At 39.8% G+C, this 22,383-nt stretch overlaps 1 protein-coding gene across 2 annotated transcripts in view; it reads left to right on the top strand.

The window, feature by feature from the left end:
- Positions 1 to 22,383, top strand: part of CNKSR3 (CNKSR family member 3) — a 57,791-nt gene that overhangs the window by 25,976 nt on the left and 9,432 nt on the right. For both annotated transcript variants that reach the window (XM_062640834.1, XM_062640833.1), the window contains 7 exons: positions 3,624 to 3,787; positions 11,271 to 11,473; positions 13,122 to 13,209; positions 15,367 to 15,408; positions 17,300 to 17,419; positions 19,173 to 19,232; positions 21,887 to 21,955. In XM_062640834.1, coding sequence (XP_062496818.1) covers positions 3,624 to 3,787; positions 11,271 to 11,473; positions 13,122 to 13,209; positions 15,367 to 15,408; positions 17,300 to 17,419; positions 19,173 to 19,232; positions 21,887 to 21,955 — 746 coding nt within the window. The remainder of the gene's footprint in view (positions 1 to 3,623; positions 3,788 to 11,270; positions 11,474 to 13,121; positions 13,210 to 15,366; positions 15,409 to 17,299; positions 17,420 to 19,172; positions 19,233 to 21,886; positions 21,956 to 22,383) is intronic.

Below are 22,383 nucleotides of genomic sequence, written 5' to 3'. Positions count from 1 at the left end.
AAATATCTTTCTTAGCCATTCTCTGTTTCCAAGATTATCAGTGGAAATCTGTTAAGTGTAAGCTCTCTCCTAGTGCTTTTGCATGAATGCAACGTATTGAATGTCTTCTGGGGTGCTTTGCATAGTCATGGAAGGTTATTTTAGACACAAAAGTCTAGACAGTTCTTAGTATCTATTGCACATCTCTACACCTGCCAAAATTTGGGAGTTTTGTTTGTTTCACCGCAGTTCCTCAGAAGGGTTTTCATGATAGGAATAACACTAACTAGACTATTTTTTCTCCCTCCCTTCCCAAAAAATCAATGCGGCTATCATTGTAAAACTTGAGTAACATTCTACAATTGCTATTTCCATCTTCCCTCATTCTTGAAAAATTATGTAAGTAGGAAGGAGGATTATCTTTTGTGCATGGTTTTGATGTATGTGCAAGTTTTATTTCTCATATGCAGTTGAGACAATTGCTTTTTAAACATACTTTGAGCATAAAATTAATAGATCAGACTTCAGAAGGGCTCCTGTTTGGGTAAAGGACAAATATGGACATCTTTTCCAATGTCAGTCTTAATTGTGGTGTTAAAAAAATAAGAGAGAGAAAACTCTTTTTCTTGCTTGAACCTGTGAATATTGCACTGTTGACAGTGACCCTGCGGGTAAGAAAGTGTCTTTCTGAGTAATATAGGCTTGTCAATTCATCTGAGTTTCTCAAAAATATCCAGATTTTGTTAAAGGACAATACCAAGTCTGCATGAGGCTCTGAAGCTCAGAGAAAATACATGGAAAGGACTGAGATGTTTTGATGAAGGAAAAAAAAGACCAGTGGCATTTGAATAATGACTTCAAAAACGTAAGCATTATTTTGTTTAGTTTATTGAACTGATTTATGAGGGTTTTTTTCTTCCCTTTTTCTTTCTTGACAAAATAGGAATTTTCTGGTTTGTATATGGTGTTTAACCATTAGTTGATATGAGAGAAAATTAAACAATAGACCATACACGTGGTTACAATCTCAATTAAAATGTTTAAGGTTTTTCCATATGTTTCCTTGTAAAAAATAATAACACTAATGTTAGTAAGCTCATCTTAAACCATTAGTGAATGCTTGCTATGAATGTGTGGGTCTGTCCTCACTTCCTTCTTTGCATAGTTTTGGTCATTTTAATACATCTCTAGCTGAGCTGCTGTGCATCTGTGTTGGCTGTTTTGAATTAACATTTGTGTGATTTTTATGATATTTTATTTTATAAAATACAGTCATACGGTGTGATTGCAGAAGTATTGTTTTTAAGGTCTCATTAAAAATATTTGAGGTAGCTGTTCAAGTTGTAATAGACTTTCAAGGAGCAGGCAAGCATGAATTCAGAAAAGCAAGCTGAAAGCTGTACTTGTATTTCTTGGGGGTGTGTGTGTAATATAACTCTGAGTCTCATGTTTTAGCATAGAATGAGGATCTAGAAAGTTGAGTCAATACACAGAAAGGATAGTAGGCAAAAGCAACACTGCATCCAGAAAACCTTAAAACAGAGAACTTCATTGCATGCTGAATAAAGTGTTTTATTTTAGGTGTTTGTGTTATTCTTAATGGAAACTATGGGCTTACAGTGGCAAATGGTGGGAAACAGTGGTCTGCAAGACAGCAATAAAAATTAGGAATGCCAAATATGTTCACTGTATGTCAGCCCTGGTTGAGAATTTGTTTTGAAAAAATAAATTGTTAAATAATGAAGGCCAGATCTTTTTATTATTTTTCCTGGGAAAAGAGTTTGTATAGCCTAAGGGGGGACTTGGTGCCTGTGGGAAAGAGAACACTGGGCTCAATTTTCAAAATTTATGTGGCCTTGCCAAGACAGATGGGAAGAAACAAGAGTGAACCCCAAACAACTGTAGCCCTGGGAGACTCTGCTCATCTTGCATGCAGGTTTTCCCATTCATAATTATGCTTGAAAATCAAGCTGTGCACACTAGTAGCTCTGCATGTGGACAAGTCAAGCTTGTTCAGCCAGATTTTGATCTACTGTAATAATTATGCTTGCCCGAGTCATGTAAAGGGGTGACTGTTAAGTGTCAGGGTGCCTGTTTTTATTAATTTCTGAGTGAGAGTTAAAAGGCAAGTGATGTGTTAACTAAGCCTGTGGCTTTGAAAATCCTTAATCTGCAGATCTGCTGGGACCAGACAGTGCAAGGCAGTGGTGACTGCTTGTGCTGCTGTTATGAAACGAGATTATTTCACGTGACTTCTGGAACTCCCTTGTGATTTGTCTTGAGTGTTTTCTTGGCAGTAGGGTGTGCAGGGAGTGCTTATTTTCCAGGCTGCTACTGTGGCTACATAAGTGGAATTGGGTGCTGGTCTGCTGGTCTTCTGGCTCTAATTTCCTTGTAAATCAGGATGCTGTTCATGTTTCTCATCTGCACAATTCAACATCCTGTCCATGTCAGTGGCTTCCTTTTGAGACAGCGCCATGGATAAACATCCTTTTATACAGCTAAAGGTTCAATTTTTGAAGAACTGAATGGTCAAGCAAACATAACTATTGTGAATGCTACAAAGTAGATGCTGAATGTGTAATCTGAATTTTTGCTTGTCAGCTATTTACAGTGTATTTCTATAAAACAGGCCTAATTGGATCTGTTCCTCTTGCTCAAGCTAAGATGTTGAAATGGAGCAGGGCATCAAGAGCTCTGCATCATCTTTAAAATAACACATCCATCCAGAGTTTGTTTTTCCTAGATTGTTGCTGTTCACAGGATCTTTAAGACCAGAGGAAATAAGAATACACAAAAAAAACATGATTAACACATGAAGCTTAGTTAAATAAAACAAAACGAAAACCAGAAATCTTTTCTTTAATCACTGGGAAGAGGATACCGTAGAGAACAGGATTATAGAATCACAATTTAAAGGGAGGATTTGAGGGATATTGCTGGGACAAAATACTCTAAACTGTTTTAAAAATACTTCATAGATACAAAAGTGAATAGGATTTCTTATTAGTGAGTGCCATTAATCCTTAGTGAGGGGAAGGAGGAATGGCTGATTCAGGAAGCTGTGGACTCTTGTAAATCATGAGACTAATGAGACTTGAGCCAAACATCATTTTGATGGCTTTGGCTTTGATTGTTCTATTTTCCTCTCATCATTCATTCAGCCCTTTTATGTATAAGTGGATGGAGAACTGGAGTTTTGTGCTTTCGTTTGTTTACTTATCCAACTAGAATTTGAGCAAGATCTTTGTTCTTGCCTTGCCCTGTTGCATTTTTTTTGCTGTTGTTGCTTTGCTTGCCCTTCAGGGTTTTGGGTTATTCTATGCAGAAACCAAAAATACATTCTTACCTGATAACATTGATCCAGAAGGATCAGGCAGGTTGTGCATTGACTTGAGTGACCCAAAGATCCACATAACCTGAGTGCTTTGTTCTGCCCGTGGTACAACTTCAATTGCACTGCAAGTTTATTTCATCATTTGACATAACATATTATATGAACTTGCAATCTGTGTCTTTCACAGGATTTGTTTTTGTTTTTGTGGGGTTGCGATTTGGTGTTGTTTCCTTCCCCCTCTCTCACAATTAGAAAAAAAAAGACAAATCTGTAATCACATCTCCTTCCCTCTTTTGTGTTTTGGTAGGCCTGGATGATTGCCTGCAGCAGTATGTCCATAAATTTGAACGGGAGAAGATAAATGGTGAACAGCTGTTACAGATTTCTCACCAGGACCTTGAAGACTTGGGCATCTCACGAATTGGACACCAGGAACTGGTTCTGGAGGCTGTGGATCTCCTGTGTGCCCTGGTTAGTTAAGTGGTGAACAGATATGCAAAGAATTTCTTAAAGAGCTCTTTTGGGTGAATAACAAAGGCGAGTCTGATAAAACTGGAATACTTGTCTTTTGCTTTCTGTTACACATCATGGTAAAAGAAAAAATTAAGAATTTGTTTAATTCTCACGAGCTTTATGTTAATAGCTCTTTTAACTTTTTCCTCATAAGAGGCAATGCTAATTAATTTGGTTGCTCTTCTAAAGAAAGAAGTTATCTGAGTAGCATTGTTAGATCTTCTGGCTTCTGTTAGTGAACAGAGTGATTAAAATTTCTCTTGAGTAGAGTGAATTTGTCAAAGAAAATGGAATATATACTGTTGAAATGACAGCTGTTAATGATTCCTTGTATCAGTTGAAATGGATTTAGGACAATTCTGTAATGTACATACAAAGCGAAGAAAATGTGTGAGATGAGGGATGTTTTACTAACTCGGTTACAGTTGTAATGAGTTCAACTCCCATTGGATTCAGAAGTTAAACTGTTCCTCTGTCTTACTCCTGATATATAACCGCACAGATACTTTTAAAACAAACACTCTGGAAAGAACAAATACATTTCAGATTGTTTTGCTAGTGCAGGCTTTATTTAAAAGCTGTAGTTTGGAGACAGTCTTGAAGATATGTTTGATGTAACACAGCAAATGAGAGCCAGAGGTATATATGATTACATCAGCGAGAAGGGTGGGAAAGGCTGCTTGTTGATTCCTTGGCCAGCACTGGCCTGCTTGCCCTTCATTAGGCAAGACCTGCAGTGCCTCAGCATCCTCTTCTTAAAATGGAGAGTCTTTATTGCCTTTGTAATATGTGCTTTATTTGCTGCAGAGGTGCTACAGGGATCATTTATACTCCATAACCAGGAAAAAATTGGAAAACCTGAAAGGAGTGTATTTAAGGAAATTGCTTCATACAATCTGAAATGTTTCCCAAGGAGTTTCTCTTATATTTGAAAAACATTGTATTTCCTTTCAATATTTAATCTATAAAACAATTTTACCATTTAACTTGAAAATCTAACAGAAGAATGGAGTTAGCCTGAAATGCAGTTCATGTTGTGGGAAGGAATAATCATCCATCAGGCAGCTGAGGGGATCTGTACTGTGCTGTATACAGTCCTGACTCAAGTAATGGATGTGGCAAGTGCCCCCGAAGGCACTTTTTTCTCTGACTTTTAAAAATATTAGCATAAAATGAACAAAGCTGGATGAATGCCAGAACCTAAAGCTGTGTTTTATCTCCTACAATTTCCTTCCAATTTCCTTTTTAGACAAAAGTTCTGACCTCACACTCATTTCTGGAGATCCTTTGTGAAATGCAGCTCAAGTTAATGTATTAGACAGAATTCACGTATTGCAGCTGCAATGTCCTTGTTCTCTATTAAGAGGTGGAGGAAGAATTTCTGTGTGTTAGACCTGCCCTTTTTCATCTTCTTGATGCCCCTTCCCTTGAGTTTTTGGGATTGTTATTATAAAATCACTGTTGATATTGTTGCTGAGGGGATGGTGTGTTTCAAGGTCTAATGACAGCCAATTTCTTACTTTGCTGTCTCTGTGTGAGGGAGCAAAGGCTTCCCTGTTCCATCTGTATTAGTTCTTTGAAAATGGGTGTGTGTATTGACATAATTAGGTGGGGTTATTTTTATGTGTGTGTGTGTATATGGTAGCATTTGCCTACATTTTGGAGCCTTGAAAGCAGAGGAACTATTTTGGGGATTTATTTTTCTGGTTCTCCAGTCATGGAGTCCGTAAGAAGAATTTCCCTTTTTATCTAGTTTTGCCTTGGCAGTTTCCCAGCTGAACTTCCTTCAGATCAGTGCTTTGGTTCCCTTACACAACAAGAACAGTTACAGCTCTAAATGCAGTGAAGCAGCAGTCTTGGAACACCTTTCTCCTGCAGTAACTCTTTTCAAGCATTGACCATACAGACCTTTTTCCCAGCCTCAGTAGATCAGCTGTAAAAATACAGTGTGAAGGTTCTCCTTTCCTGGAGAAAAACCACCAAATACTTGTTTTTTAAAATTTTTATTATTATTATTTTTTGGCAGTTACTGTGCCAAGCTGAAAATAGTCTGCAGTTATGCTGTCTTGTGCTCTAGTAAGTAAACTCTTGAGCCAGGATAGCTGAAAGAGAAATTAATGCATTTTTCTCTGCTGCTTTGGTTGATGAGGTAGTGTTCGCTCATCTCCTCATAGTAGTGGCTGCATATGCAACAAAGCTGTAGCTGAAGAGGCAGTGGGATAGTACGTGGACAGGGATAAAAAGTGAAGACTTCATGTGAACGCACGTGTCTGTTGGTCTTGTGCTGGTTCTGAACAGGTGTTGAAGGCTTATTTAAGGAATTTAGAGGATGTATCAAAGAAACTGAATTCCTCAGAGAGTAAAAAGAAACATCAACTTGAGGACCTCCATCTTTTTATTGACAATATTTGCTTGGGGGAGAAAAAGGGTGGGAGGAAGACATTTCTTAGTTGACTGAAATATTTGGGGAAGGGGAAACAAACATACATAAGTATGCTTATTAAACTCATGCAAAATCACAAAAGCAGCAGCAGGGATCCAGAAAATAAGCTTTCTCAGCCAAAAACTGGGACAAGAAGCATCTAGAGCGGTGGTGAAAACTGGATGCTTATTATTCCCTGATGAGTAGTCTTGCCTGTTTGGGCTTAATAAATATAAAACAATGCAAACATTAACGGGAAACTATATGCAAATATTTTCCCTTTTAATGTGTTTTTTGGATTAGGGTTGTGAATCTTTATCGACACTGTATGATGGAAGAGTTTGGAAGCATAAAAGCATCTCATTTTTCTTGAGGTTAGAATGAAGAGATACCAGTTTTAAGCAGTCTTATAAACAAAAACAAACAAAAAAAAAAGAAAGAAACCCCCCCAAGCCCAAGAACAAAACAACAACAAACCCCAAACCAACACCACCACCCCCCCCAACCAAAAAAAAACAATTTTTAGTGTTGTATTTTTGATAATTTCACTGGCAGTAATGCCCTGCAAATATGCTGACAGAACAACAAAAAAAATCTTCAAAACATAAACTAGAACATGCATGCATGAAAACTTATTAGTGGCTAATCATTGTCAGAAGAACCACATCTCTGCACCACCTCATAATATTTCAGTTTTCTAGATGTCTTGGCTTTAAACTTAGTGATATTTATTAGGCAGTTTGGGACTCCAAAGGATTCTTTAGAATGCATTTCTGTTAAAAGGGGAAAGAGCAAGAACTGGGTGACTGTGACAGTGCCTTATGTTAACTCTAGTGTTTATAATAAAGGCATGCAATCAGACAGATCAGCTTTTGAGCAGGCATTCAGTATGTTCTTCATTTTTCCTTCCCCCAGAGCTGGTTGTCAGGTGGGTCAGCCAGCAGATCCAGCTCATTGCACTGTGGCACATGCACATGGCTGTGAAAGGGGAAGGGGATGTTGCCCCTGGGCAGTAGTAGAGCCTTGTCACAACTGCTGTGCTCTTTTGACTTCAGTTAGCCACGCTATTTATTTATTTATTTATTTATTTAAAATGTTGGCTGCCTGACCTTAAGCAATTATTTGGTCAGTGCTTTTTCTCATTAAATGCAATGGTGTTCAGAAAGAGCATGCTCTTGTGTGCCTGTGCTCCCCTGTGCATGTGTACATGCTGTCTCTCCCTCCCAGCCCCGCATGTGGCTCTGCAGGTTAATGAGTAACAAGCTGGGAATGTTTGATGTAAGGTGCTCCTGACCACTGGCCAATGTTTTGATGAAAGCAACTTTGAAGCTTGAAATTGGGAGTGACATGAAAACATAATGTGTTCTTCAGTTCATGAGCAACATCTAAAACCTTTTGGTTGCTTAAATAGGCTGTTAAATATTGTAGCCTCAGTCCTCTAGAAGTATTTTAAAAAAGTCCTCTAAGTTCTGCGCTTCAAGTGTGTGCTACTGAGAAGGCTGCTTAGTATGCTGCTGTGCTATCAGCATTCCTATCCGTCCTGATCCGGGGCTACTGCTCCATGACAAGTCAAATTAATCCAAGTCAGCTGCTGCCTTCTATTAGGGATCTTTTGTGCTTGCACTTACCTGACCCTGAAGTGAGCTATTTCAGGGACCTAAACCAGGTGAGAGCACGCTACAGTAAAAAAGGGAATAGATGTTTTTGAATGGTTTAGTTCCCTAAACCAGCCTTCCCAACAAACTGGACACTGCAAGGGAAGGAGCAGGAATAAGTAACGTGAGATGTTTCAGATAGTGTCAATTTGCATGGAAATATTGCTGTATCTGGTGAAGAGGCATAATGCTTTCTATGTATTACTTCAAACAGGTTAGAAGACTGGCTTGCCTCTGGAAGTGAGGTGTTTCGGGTTGTGATGACCCTTTGTTCTGGGGAAGTTCATTCCTCAGGGCTGATCTTGTAGTTGAAGAATTCAGTCATCTGTACTGAAGAGCTGCGTGCTTCCTGTTGTGCTGGATAGGCATGGTGCTTAGCCAGGACTTTTCCTGGAGTACAGACTGCCAGTTTAGATATGTCTAGTGCACTCTGCAAAGTCTTTGAGGGAAGCTGTAGGAAAGCTTAGTGCAGTGACTGGAGAGCTTGGCTGTGATGTGCTCCTGATAGGCTGTTGGGGAGGCCAGTTGCAGTCTGAAGCTGGAGCCAATGTATCTCCAGAGGCAACATCTGTGTTGCTGAAGTCCACCTCGAAACAGAACTACTTGCTAGAATTATTAAAAAACTAGCTGAACTGGAAAAGTCACACCATTTTGACCTGCTGTATAAATAAGGAGAAAGTGTTATGGTAAGGAGAATGTGAATGGTTTAGGGCCAAAGCCAAAATCTGATGTGGTATATTAACATATGTCCATTTAAATGCTGGTGCCATCTCTAATTGCAGACACCCACAGGTGCTGGGCACAACTTCTGCATCTGAATGACAGAAAGAAAGACCTGAAGATACTTAAATATATCGAGAGTCTCTCAAGTTCTGATGGGAGTCATTAGGTGGCAATACCACTGTACAGAAAACAGAATATGTTGTGTTTTCTGTCCCTTTATGGAAGGAAGGGGGATCAGCATCCTCTAATTCCCTTGCTAAAGGGTGAGATTTCTGGCACATGGCTACTTTCAAACTTTTGTGGTCACAGGAACTTACCCCACATCCAGTCCTGTTGGTGAAAAAGTATTCCTCAAAAAATAGATTAATATGCAGTGTCCTGTGAAGAGGAGAAAAGTAACTGTAAGAGATACACCTGAATGATGGTCTTGTGTGTGAGTGGTGGGGTTTTTTTTCCTCTGTTTTAATTAAAAGGTGATAAGGTCACACATGACAGTATGCAAGTACTTTGATATCGTTTAGTAATCCAAATCTTTCCCTCTCTGTGATCCTGGAAAATTTAAGGATATCCTTTGCTGTTGCAGCAGTGGCATTTTTTTAAATTGGATGTATCCTCTCGACCCCTGTTCCTGGCTGCACTTTAAGGGTGCTTCCTTGCCAAGCCTGCTTGGGGCAGGAGGGCAGGCATTTGTGTAACTTACACCCCCTGGATTTTATCCATAGGAGCTGGTGGATTTTTTTTGCAGGTAGCTGAATAGCTGAAACCTCTCCTTACACTGGTGGGTTTCTTTAGGATGAGGGCTCTGTTTTGTCTTTTGTAAATGACTTAGTCTAAGAGCAGGTTTTATGGGTGCCTGACTGGAGGGAATGGAGCCACAAGACAGCAGTGTGCCCCGGCAGCAAGGCGGTCAGCAGCATCTTGGATTGCATTAATGGAAGAGGGAGGGAAGTGATCATCACCCTTTACCTGGCACTCATTAGTCTATGTATGACCCTTCTCCCAAGTACAGGAAAGAGGTAGACAAGCTAGTGCAGTCTCAGTGGAGGGCTACCAGGGTGGTCAGGGCTGGGGTTACTCACCCATGAGGAGAGGCTGAGGGCCTGGAACTTCTTTAGCATGTGGAAGAGAAGGTTTCAGGGAGACCTTAACAGCAAATTCCCAGCACATACTGTGATGGGGAGCACAGTTGACAGGATGACAGAGCTGGGCTGTTCATGGTGTTGCATGGCGAGAGGATGAAGGACTTTGGGCAGAAGTTGAAATCAGAGGTTCAGGCTGGATGTAAGGAAACCCTTTTTTACTCTAGGTAAAATCAGATGATGGATCAGGTTGCCCAGAAGGGTTCTGCAGTCTCCATCCTTTGAGGTTTTCAAGACCTGACTGGAACAAGCTGGTTTGAGCTCACAGCTGAGCCTGCTGTGAGCAGGAGGTTGGACTGAAACCTCCCTAGCTCCCATTCAGACAGGTGATGCTGTGATTGTGAGTGGAGGCATCAGAAACCCCTGGAAGCTTGGAACTGAATGGAATTAAGATTTGCTTTAGTTGCTTTAGTTTTTTAAGAAGGAAAGGAGAAAGAGTATAATACCTGACTAAGTTATGGAACTTCGAGGTTGGTAGTAAGAGTCTGTAGGAGCAAGAGAATAGAGAAAGGCATGGTTGTCTTGTATTTTTGGGTGGTGATTTTCACTCTCAGAACTAAGCATTTTCTGAGACTTTGATAAAATGTCCACAGAGGTTTTGCAAGGTGGGATAACTCAAAAATGAACATAGCAACATGTTGCTACTTAATTCACACATTTGCAAGCTGACAGGACAAAGAAGATAATCTTGATAACAAAATTAAGTTGTCGTTAGAACAGATGTAGCGTCTCTGACATGTCTAGCATGAGATGATCAATGTGTTACATAAAACCAATTGGGTTTTAATCCTGGGGATTGTGGTTTGGTTGTATTTGAATTTGCAAAGTTGAAGCTGCAGGCAGTACTTACAGGTTTTTTTAGGTTTCAAATATTTATAAAGGTGCTGTTGAATGAAAAATACAACATTGAAGGATGGTTTTAATTACTATATATAGAGTTAACACAGTCCTCAAACTTGCCAATCATTGCACTGCTGTAATCAAGGAGCACAGTTACTGAAAACTTGTGATCCAAATATTTATGCAAGCTTGTGACTGTGAAATTACGTTTGCATCCTGTTGATGTTTTTATCTCTTGCCAGATTGTTTATATTTAGTTGTGAATGAAATGTTATTCCAGTGTTTATGTACCACAGTATAGAAAATATTTTAAGAAAAAACAGCATTTGCTTTCCTTTAGCAAAAAGAGAAGCAACACAATCATGTTATTCCAACCACGTTTTGAAAGGTAAATGCCCTCTGGTAGGAGACTGCAACTTCATTCTGACTGAAAAGTGTTCTCAAATCTCATTAATGTCAGAAACTGAAGGGGTTTGGCATGTACAAAACTATTCTTAAGTGGCTGTCATGTAGAAAAGTCTTAGAAGGCATTTTTGAGGAAAAAAAGGAAAAAAGATCCCCCATCCTCAGAACTTTCATCCCACATAAGTTTGTAACTTGCAGTATAATATAAAGGAGGGCTCAATAAGGAGATTTATCAAGCTCAGTATTATTCCTTGCAGAACTATGGCCTTGAAACAGACAATATGAAGAATCTGGTTCTCAAACTGCGAGCATCATCCAACAATCTGCAAAATTACATCAGCAGCCGTAGGAAAAACTCAAATTATGATGGAAACACCTCTCGCAAGCCCCCCAATGAATTCCTTACTTCTGTGGTAGAGCTTATTGGTGCTGCCAAAGCCTTGCTTGCATGGTTGGACAGGTAAGAATAGAATCTTTATATTTTGATTTTACTGCCATAATGACTTGCTTCTCCTTGTAGAGCAGTTTCTAGATGCTTTGGGTGTGAAGATCTGTATGCAATTATGGTGTTATATTATATGGAGAGAACTAGAGGTAGCATCTTTAAATTTCTACTCCAGACATTCTGTTGTGGTGAGACACTGAAAGGTGCTGCCCAGAGAAGCTGTGGCCGCTTCATCTCTGGAAGTGTTCAAGGCCATGTTGGATGCGGCTTTGAGCAACCTGGTCTAGTGGAAGGTGTCCCTGTCTATGGCAGGGGGGTTGGAACTAGGTAATATTTAAGGTCTCTTCCAGGCCAAACCAGTCAGTGACTCTATAATCTCACCTCTTCTTTGGTGTTGCCAGAAGGGCTCTAGTGGACAAATTTAATCTAGGGTATTTACTTTTGTGCTTCCAGTCTTACTAAAACCAATGAAACTGCTAACATTGTACCCAAACCGGTATTCATAAAAATAGGAGCCTTCCTGTTCAGGTCAGTTTTTCACACATGTGATTTCCCCTGCCCTCATCCTACCTTCTAAATTACTTGCCATTGCCAGGTCCTTTTGTAAAAAAATTGTTAGTGTTCTGTTCAAATTGTGGCCTTAGCTCTGTGATTTGACAGACACCCTCTGCCATATTTTTTTCTTGAGGGGTAGGACAGGAATTGGGATGGATGTGTGTTTTAATTATTTCTTTGTTCAATTTGGTGTTTGTGTGGGGTTTGTTTCCCCTGACAAGAGCCAGAGTTGTTCTGTGACAGCTGCAGAGGAAGCAAACAGGCACTAGAGCCATTGCTTGCTGGCAGGGATGCTGTCCATGATAGCAGATGAATGTAAATTCTCAAGACCCTTGCCAGCTTTTCCAAAGAGAAGGGTTAGGAGGAAAACTTCATGGGGACCGCAACAAGGAGCCCTTTTATCCTTTAGTATCCCTGCCCTTCACCTAGCAGTTGGCTCTGTGTCCAGGCAGTGATGTTAACAGTGTGCTTCTCACTTGATCCTCTCCTCTTACCCTGTTGCTGGTAGCTTGCCCTAAATTTCTTCTGCATCTCAGTCAGCAAGATGTTTGGGGTTGCTTCTCAACCCCCCTTCTCGCTCTTTCAGCTGCCTGGAAGGTCTGAGGTGAGATTCTATAGGCTCTAAAGCTGCTCTGCCTATAATGATCCTTTTCCAAGATTTACACACAGAGGTACAGTGAGGCTCAATATGAAAATCCATTTTTTTTTCTTTTTTCCATTTAGAGATTCCCCCCCCCGGGGTTTAGTAATCATAGATGTGGGAGTTAGATGTCTACTCACTGGCAGGCCCAGGAGTGTGATTTTTAGAACAGTCAGTGTGATCTGACATGAGCGCACAGCTGAGAGAACTGTAGTTTGGAAAATGGACCTTTTCTTCTGGTTTTGCTTTCTGAACTTGCTCATCAAAGACATTCACCAATTTTGGTGCAAGGGCGGAGCAGGACTATGCAGTCAGGAATACGCAGGAATACTTGTATTATAAAACTGTATCCTCAAACTTGCATGGATGTCAGAATTGTAATGCTTGCTCTTGTTTGCTATTCCTCACTGGTAAGGTAGGGTGGGAGAAGACAGGTCCCTTTTATCTAAAGGGAATTTTCTCTTGCAGGACCCCATTTACGGGTATTGCTGACTTTTCATCAATGAAGAACAGAATCATTCAGCTCTGCTTGGATCTCACTACTACTGTTCAGAAGGTCAGCTGGTTTCTTTTCCACTTTGCTTTCCAAAAGGGAAGGAAGGGGGGGGGGGGGGTTAGGGAAGTAATGTTCTCACTGTGTGCAGGGTCCTAATTGGAAGGCAGATCTGGAAATGACAGCTTACTTGAAAGGTCCATGAAGGTCAGTTTCAGTTGTGTGTTGTCCCCCAACTCAATTTCCAATTTTGCTATTGCTGGCTGTGTCTTAGTGACTGTGGTTTAAAGGCTACTCACTTTCTTGAGCTTTAATGGGAAGAGGTTTAGTTTTCAAAACAGTTGGTCTATGTTTAAAGATTTTCAAGTTCTGAACATGTTGAAAAACAGACTCCCTAAGTGTTGTCCTGTACAGAGTGTTTTATCCATCAGATGGAAAATGATGCAAGTAAGGGAAGGAGCTGCCACCTTTGCAGTTCAAACCCTGCTAGCCTGGCTTCTTCCACCAGTAGTGCGAGACCACAGTTTTGTTTCAAAACTCCATTTATCAGTTCTGTGAAGGGTGCTTATGTTGTTAACAGCTAAAAGGACATATAGCAACTGTGACAGTCTTGGCAAATTATGTAATTTTGCTCCCTGAGTAATACTGCACGTTTTTGAACATGTTCTGACAGCAATCTGCTGCTTTGGGTGTGAAGCACTGTGTGCACACTTCAGTTCCAGCCCAACTTGCTCGTAGTCATTAGTCTAATGTACTACTTGTCATAGTACATTAGTGGCTATATATTGTTTGAACTCCAAAGGACCATGTCCTGTGACATGGGTGGTTCTTTTCCAGTTTTGAGGCGGTGATGTCAAAGGATAGAAACATCCTGTGAGTTGTCAAGCCATGATAACACCCAATTTTATCAGTTGGACCATTGTGAAAGGGCAGTGTCTGGATAGTACAGTGTAAGTTCAAAGAAGCACAAGTTTGGCTTGCTGCTGAATGCCCTTCTTGTTTAGGTGTTGCATGTGCAGTTGCAGAAAGTCAGTGATTTACAGCTACAGATTTGCAGATTGTGAAGTAGAGCAGTAAGTGTTTCTAGTAGCAGATGGTATTCACCCAAGAGTGCTACAGGAACTGAGATATGAGATTGCTGAACTGTGTTAATAAAACTACTAAAAATGGTGTCTAATCTTTCAGTTAAATCAGCCTTTGACGGCAGGGGAATGGAAGTTGGCAAATACAACCCTACCTTTTAAAAACTGTCAGAGTACTTCTCTGCCAACTTGGTATGAGCTATAGTAAAGTACAGGATTGGTGCATATGAGCAAAAACATTAATGGGAGAAGAATCAATGCAATTTTGTACTGGGACACTGCAGATACATTGGAAATAGTCTGAAGGAATGCACTGGTGTGGAAAAAGGAGAGACAGCTGAAAAATCTTTAGGTGATTTAGGCTCCATCAGACAGGGCAGGCTTCACACAGAAGCCACCCTGTAGCTCCACTGCTACCAAAACCTTGCCATGCAAACCCAGAATAGATATCAAGGGCAAGTATCTTGGATTTTAAGCTTGTTTAAATGCTTGGAGTTTGGGGGTTTCTCCTTAGAGATACTGTAGAGCTTGTTTCATTATTTACTTGCCGTTTTAACTTACGAATCTGAGAATCTGTTAACATTCTCTAGCTCTTCCTGCAGAAAATTATGACTTCTGTAGCTTGTTACATAAACTTGTTTCACTTCAAAGACTCGTACCTGGGCTGTGTAAATAATGCTTTCTGTGCAGTCCTCTGGCCCTCAGGAATGTCATCAATAGCATATTTAAAAAAAATCACTTTTTAACAAAATAGATGTTTTGGATCAATTTTGGTGCCTGGGACACAGCAGCTCTTAAATTGGTGTTTATCAGAGTATGGCAAGCTCATGTGCCCAGCCTCCTGAGGGTCTAGTTTTATTGTGCAGGGTCCTGGTTTTCTGGAAAAGTCTGTTGGCTGTAATTGAATCCCATGTTCTCTTAGCTTTCAAGGTTTATTATTGCTTTCTGCCAGGGCCAGAAAATAGTTGTTTAACAGTACATTTGAGCCCTACTGGGTGAAACTAATCTGATTAATCCCCTGCAGCATGAATAACTCTATTCCAGGTAGAGGTTAAAGTGGCGGTTATGCAGAGTTTTCAGAAATGTGTTTACGTGTTTATTGGTTAATGTAGGCCATTTGTTCTTGTTTTGGTTTTAGGACTGCGCTGTGGCTGACATGGAAGATAAAGTTCAGACTGTAGTAAGTACATGTTTCTGTTGAAACTCAGCTGCCTGCATTCACATTTATTTTGGTGGCTTCTACTCTGTACTGACAACAGCTTTCCAGTCCCACACATACAGATGTATCATGCAAGTAAACATTGTTATGGGCCATTTTGTGAATATTCTTTGCTCTAGAGGAAACTAATGAAGTTTGAACAGACTGGTAGTGTGTGTAATAGCACAGAGTAAAGTATTCATTAAAGTTTCGTTGCAGAGCTATTTTTATATAAATATATATATATATTAAGATAATTTAGATCTCAGATTTTCTTGTGAGGGGTAGTACTGTAAAAGAATAGTGGCCCAAACAAACCAAGTACGCCTGTGATGGTCTGTTTATGAAAGCCCTAAATGCACTATGGCTTATTAAACTTCTTCACAAAAAATAACTGCCCTGCCACAGAACTAAAGTTCTGTCTCTGATTGTGCTTGAGTTAGAGTTTTCAGGTTTGTTTGAAACAGCCTTGTGACCAAACGAGGAGCGTAATGGAATGCTTTTTATATTTTGTAACAGTTAATCATCGCTTCCTGCTTTTGACATGAGCCAGGCTGCGCTCTTTGATAAGGCCTTCCGCTAGCTCATAGATGCTTAGGAATTTAGTAGCACAATAACTAAAAATAATTGTCGTATAAATAATGCAACCACGTAAAAGAGTTTTTTTGCATCTTTCTTTTTCCATTTGTGCACAACCACTCTGGGAGTAGATATTGTTATTTGAAGTTCCCTTGTTTGAGCAGTTCCTCGCATTCACACTTAGGCATTGTTTTGGTTTATTTTATTGCTGCTCTATAAATCTGATGTAAAACAAAAGAAAAAATGTTGGAACTATTGTTTCCAGGGGCCATTGTAATCCAAACCAATGTCTTCCTACAAGGCAGCTCCCCCTGTCCTGTAATTATATGTCTACTCTGAAGGATTCAAAGCCCCTGTGAAAGATGGTTTACCCTGCTGGTTTCCAAATTGTGTACTGTGTACTAATCCTCTTTCCCCTCACCTTTAAGCTGTTGTAACCTACTTTAAGTTTCAGTATTGTTTCAGTTAACCCAAACCACACTGTGGGGTATTAAGGAAATTTCTGAGTGTAGGGAAAGCCCAGATATTTGGGCTATGACTTTTTTTTTTTATTAATTAGCAGTTTTGCTAGTTACAAGTTGTACAAGACAAAACTGTTCTGCCTCTGACTTTACTGACACACATACAAGGTCAGAATTTGCCTTTCATTACAATGTTGGCTTAGGTTCAGTTATGTTTTGGTCAAAAGGAAATATGAACCTTGCCTGCATAAGCATTCCACAGGAGGTCAGTTCAGAGGCATGGTGGAGAGAAGTAATGCTGAAAGGCTTAAGTGCTGGATGTCCTGCCTTGTACTATAAAACTTTGTGCATTTAAGTTGGTGGCCAATTTTTAAGTTGGTGGTCACTTTTTCTGACGCATGGCCAATTTTATTCTCACAGCAGAAACAAACAACAGAACGAAAACCTGTCAATTGTTCCCACAAAGATTCATTAAAATGTTTCAGTATTTTAATGGGTTATATTTTGGTTAAAGCAAGCAAACTCCAAACACAAGTTTTTGCTATTATTTGTATATATATATATATTTTTTTTTAACTGAAGATGTGTTGGCATCTGTTAGCAGTGATGAGGTGGCACCAGTGGAAATGCTTTGGTTGTACTATGTTACAGTAAAAAGATAAACATGCTGTAGAATATATCTGTACAAACGAATCTTCTATTTGGATGATTCTTAACTATGACTTATTAGTCGACCAAGTTCCAGAACTCGTTTCCTTTCTCTTCTTGAAAACTGAAAGAGGAAGAAGCCGGGAGAGAAATTTTGTAACTGTTTCTGTATGTTCTCATTGTAGGCCAAGACTTTAAATGGCATTTGTGATAAAGCTATCCGATCAACTACAGATCCATTGATGAGCCAGTGTGCATGTCTAGAGGAGGTTCATTTAACTAACATTAAGCCTGGGGAAGGCCTGGTAAGAACCAATCCTGGAATGTCCTGATGATCCCAGTGCTTAATAGGTATTCTTATGATCACTGTGTATGGGTGTATAGCAAGATATTTCAAAACAGTAATATCCTATGGGAAACAGAAAGAGGCATGGTGAGGAACTCCGAAGGTTAATTGTCAGGTAGTGTGCTGGAGTGGCTGCCAGAGATTGGTATACACATTAATAGGTTTCATCCCAAGTATTTTTTTTATGCTAAATTGCTTCAGATTTGTACCTTCACCAGGATACTGAGGAATTTACTGGTGCTTGTGAAATCAGTCATTTTATTTTTGCAGATTGCCTTACCAGCTGTTTTAATAGCAGGGTTGGAGGATGGAGAAGGTGATGAGACATTACGCTTATGTTTTTAAAGGCACATTTTATGTTTGTTTATAGCAAGATTGAGAATGATGTGAGGATTTTTCAGGCTAGCAGGAGTATGAGAAATCCTTTTAAAAGTTCAGTGGCTGTGTAACATTACTGAATCTTGATCATTCAATGGATGCTGCTTAGCTGAGTGCTGGTTATGAGAAACTGACTTTGAAACCTCGGTGAGTTTTCTGGCTGGGGAACAGGCACGTTAGAATGAGTTGGAGGGAATTTTAAGTTCTTAAGTGCATTTGTATTGCCTCCACCCCAGCCCCGAAGGCAGAAGAGATGAACACCTTTATAGGAAGCTTTACTGTGTTACTCTGCTATGCAATTTTACCTAGGCCACTGAATTAGACTCATTAGAATCAGTCATGCATTCTTGAAATTATGGGGACCTCTTTGTTAATGCACAAGCTACAGTGAAGCAGAATCAGCCTATCTTGGACTAAGTAAGAAATGAGGAGGTAGGTGAGCACAATGGGATACTAACAGGCAAACACGGAAGGGAATTGTCTGGAGAGGAAGGGGCAAAAAAACCCAAACCATCTTGTATTTTTTCCTTCTCAGCAAGTGTGGCAACTTGAGGCAGATAAGCTGCCTACAACTCCTGAATAACATCCAGTTCTTTACAGCTCAGTGGGTGCTTCTAACAACACATGTAGACAGGAGAAGTAGAAACTTACTTGTTCATGAATGTACTGGTCACCTCTTGTGGGGAAAGCTAGATAATTAGCAATAGCCTGTTGGTGAATTTTTTTTCATTTGGTGTTCATATGGTCAACACCCACTTCATCTGAGTTTGTCCTTGCTTTCACACTCAACTTTAACATTTAGAGCCACAGATACTTAGTTCTGCTGGAGCTCTTATTGCTGATGTAAGCGCTGGGGTTACAAGGCCGTCTGTATACTGACTTGCCAAGGGAAATTGTAAAAGAACATGTAGGCAATATTTGTAGCCCAGCTGTGTAAGTGTGCTTCATATGGAGAGAGCTAGTGGCCATCTAGGAAAACCTGTAATTCTCTAGTGCAGACTGGGCAATAAGGAAATGAAGTTTTTGTTCAAGGCAAAAGGCAGACAAGGCAGCAAACCCAACAGTGTTTGGTATTATGAACCAGATGATGTTTCTATATTGTCTTCCACATATTAGGTGTTTGAAGTCATTCTATTCTATTATAATTAATTACAGTCAAAGCGATCTGTGAAGAGGTTTAGAATGTTGTAATATTAGACCACACACTTTTCTAGGGAAAATATGTGAATTGTCTTAATAATGTTTTGAGTCTATTGCCAACAGTTGTTTAATCAGATAAGTTAATGTTGGTTGTTTGCCTTTAAACTTGTTTTTCATTTTCTACTTACATTTAGGGAATGTACATCAAATCAACTTATGATGGATTACATGTAATTACTGGAACTACAGAAAACGTAAGTGAAGTAAATGTAGATTAACTCCGGCTATCTGACAGTATCTTTGAGTGAGTTCGTTTTTTTTACTACTTTTTCGTGTTTTACATATGACTTTCATGATATTACTGCTTTAAATACCCTGTGATGCATCATTTTGTTTATCCACAATTTGTAAATATTTGTGTCTGCGTGTTTCACTGTTAGTCTAATTAAACCAGTTTCTACAAGTGCATGAGTTAGTTCAAATACTTGGCATGAAAGTAATTGCTTTAATAAGTTACTCTATCTGCTGTTCTGAGTGCTTATGGTATCATGCTTAACAAAGCCTTGAATGTGTTTTCTCGCTGCTGGCTAAGGCAGTCTCCCCTAATGGGAACATTTAGGTGGCAGTGTGCTTAATTCAGTAATGAGTAATGAAATCATTGAGCTGTCCATTGACAAAATTACCTTGCAGAATAAAAAGACCAAGAGAAAGTAAGACTTTAAGTGGTCTGCTGGAAGGAAATGATTGAGGCAGATGGCTGCTTATTTTGTTCTTACACTGGGAGTTCTCTGTAGCTGAGACTTTATTAAAGGTTTCTGGGCAGTCATTGCAGTGGACCTCTGGCTAGCAGCTGAGACTGGCGGGTGATGCTGCGGTGTTGTCAGACATGCCACTCTACAGGAGCATTGGCTGAAAGAAACAAGAGTGAGGGATCTTGGCTTTTGCAGCAGTGCCTTTGTTTTTTCTTTTTTTTTTTGTTTTCTTTTATTTTTTTTTCTGAACATGAAAGAACCAGTGGTTCTGGTTGTACCCCTGCCAGGTCCAGGGGCCAGGGAGGAGTGAGTGGAAGTCTGTGCTTGCAGCTTAGAGTGAAAATGGAAAGCTTTTCCAGCTTTTGTGTTATTGCCCTTGCATAGTTGTGTAGGATCTGCAGCAAAGTCCACTTTGACAGCAATTTCAACATCTGAATAAGATGAATGAATGTAATATTGACAGCTGACAAGCTGCCTGTGCATATAGATCTCATTTTGGAGGCCAGGAGTTGAGCTGTACTGCTTCTATAGCTTTGAATGTTAACCTAAATATCTGCTTTCTTATCAGCCCTGGTTCTTCCTTTAGGGAAGCTCATTACTTTGAGGCAAAAAATTTGACAAGTGACTGAGATCTGCAAACAACTCGTGTCCTTCTGGTGGCATGCAATTATTTAGATGTGCCAGGCTGGGTCTTAGTTCAATTTTCTTGCTAGGTTTGGAATGATATTTTAGTAGCAATCACCAGGGGCCAGTGTGCTGGAATGCAGTGGAACTGCACCCCAAAATTAATAGTAGTGTACGTTGGAAGGACTGGGAAAGTCCATGCATTTAATACCAGTCAGCCAACAGGATTCCTGAGTTGTGCTGTTCTACTTGTAACTTCCTGTGTCACGTTGCCCTAGATGTAAACTTTGCTCTTTCCTCTGTTCTCACAACACAATTGCAGTGTCTGCTGTGCTAGCTGGTGCTTGTTCTAGGAGTCCTCTGTGTAAGGGTCCCCTACCCTCCCTAGACAGGCTGTTGATCATCTAAAGGACAGCTTGAAATGAGCTTTGTTTTTCACGAGCTTGACTTTGGCCAAGCATTTTTTCATGATCTTGGTTGACTCATATATATGCAGCCTTCCACAGAAGCATTTCCTGTCAGAGGAAGCAAGAAGACAATGAAGAAATGGGGTTACTCATGATAGCTGGAGCCTCCCACAAATTTCCCCATGTTTTCTTCCCTAGTTGCACTGTTTATTCCAAAGTACCTTCTAATAAAAATGTTACTTGAGCTCTGAAGGTATGATGACAAGGAGAACCCAAGTGCTTAGTCCTGGAATCACTAGGAAAAGATGGCCTGCTGCCATGTGGTTACTCATGAGGCGGGGGAAATGGGAGGAGAAGTTGTCCTCTGACCAGGGTACAATATACCCAGGTAGGATGCCTGTGCGCTTTGGGTGTTGCCAAGGCTGATCAGAGCTGGTATGTTGTACTGACACATTTAGCTGTTCCTCACTAATGGTTCCCTAGAGCTTGGTTTTTATTCACAGAAAATGATATTTTAAGGTGAATTATTATTACTAGATAGGTATTTTTAAAATATGTATCTATGCACATTTGATGTGTGCAAGCATATATTTTTATCTGTTGACCTTGATGCAGGCAGGTAACTTCACATTAAACTTGGTAGCTCTTATTTACAGTGGGGAACAAAAAGGGAAAGTGTAATGGATCTATTTTGTGTCTTGGAATATTTCGGTCCTTTGTACATTCAAAGTCTTACAGTATTTTTTTTTTTTTAATTGGTATACATATATTTGAAAGCTAAAATTTTAAGATAGCTGCTGTATTAGGACAGAAGTCTTCTGTCGTCTCCCACTGCTGTCTCAAACTACAGTACAAACTGGAGACAAAAGGACAGTGGAGACAGTCCCATGACTTACGTGCCATTTGGCCTGCGGCAGACGTAGGCTGTGCCTTCTCCCTTTCCCTGTAGTTTTTTCAGTATAAAAAATAAATCATAAGTTGAATTCATTTGCAATTCTTGCGTTATCAACAAATCTAATGTGTGATCTTCATTATAGATACAACCTTTGACTTTGCTTGGTGAGGGGGTGCTATGGGAGGGGAAAAAAACCTGCTGAAACACACATCTCTTGTTTTCCTCTGTAGTCCCCTGCTGATCGATCTCAGAAGATTCATGCTGGTGATGAAGTGATCCAGGTTAATCGTCAAACTGTGGTCAGTAACAGCCTTACCAACCTTCCCTTATTCTTGCTCTGGAAAGTTTGCTCCCTAAAGTTTCTGAATGGATGGGGTTATGAGGTGGTTCTGGGGTTTTCCTATTGAAATCTTTGAGGCTTTTTAACACTCTGTTTTCAAGACAGATTTTATTCTTTGCAATATTTTGCTAAAATAAATGTGCCATATTTCATGTTTAAATGTGTGCATCATAATAAAATAATTCATGTTATATTTAAGGCCTGTTTTAAAATACACTGTTACAATCTACTGAAATGCAGATAAAAGCTTTAAAAAACTCAAGGATTTGTCAAATTGTTTGTATCTGGGAACTTACATAAAATGATTACATTTTTACTTAGCAAAAGTAAGGAATGCCTTTCAATGTGAGAAAGAAATGTGACAGTTCACTGTGATTGCCTGTGTTA

Source organism: Pezoporus occidentalis, unplaced genomic scaffold, assembly GCF_034315485.1.
Source record: "Pezoporus occidentalis ecotype Australia unplaced genomic scaffold, CSIRO_AGI_Poc_V1 ctg67, whole genome shotgun sequence".
In the NCBI taxonomy this organism is placed as follows: Eukaryota; Metazoa; Chordata; class Aves; order Psittaciformes; family Psittacidae; genus Pezoporus; species Pezoporus occidentalis.
Note: the sequence above shows the minus strand (reverse complement) of the source record. Positions and strands in the feature narration are given on the sequence as shown.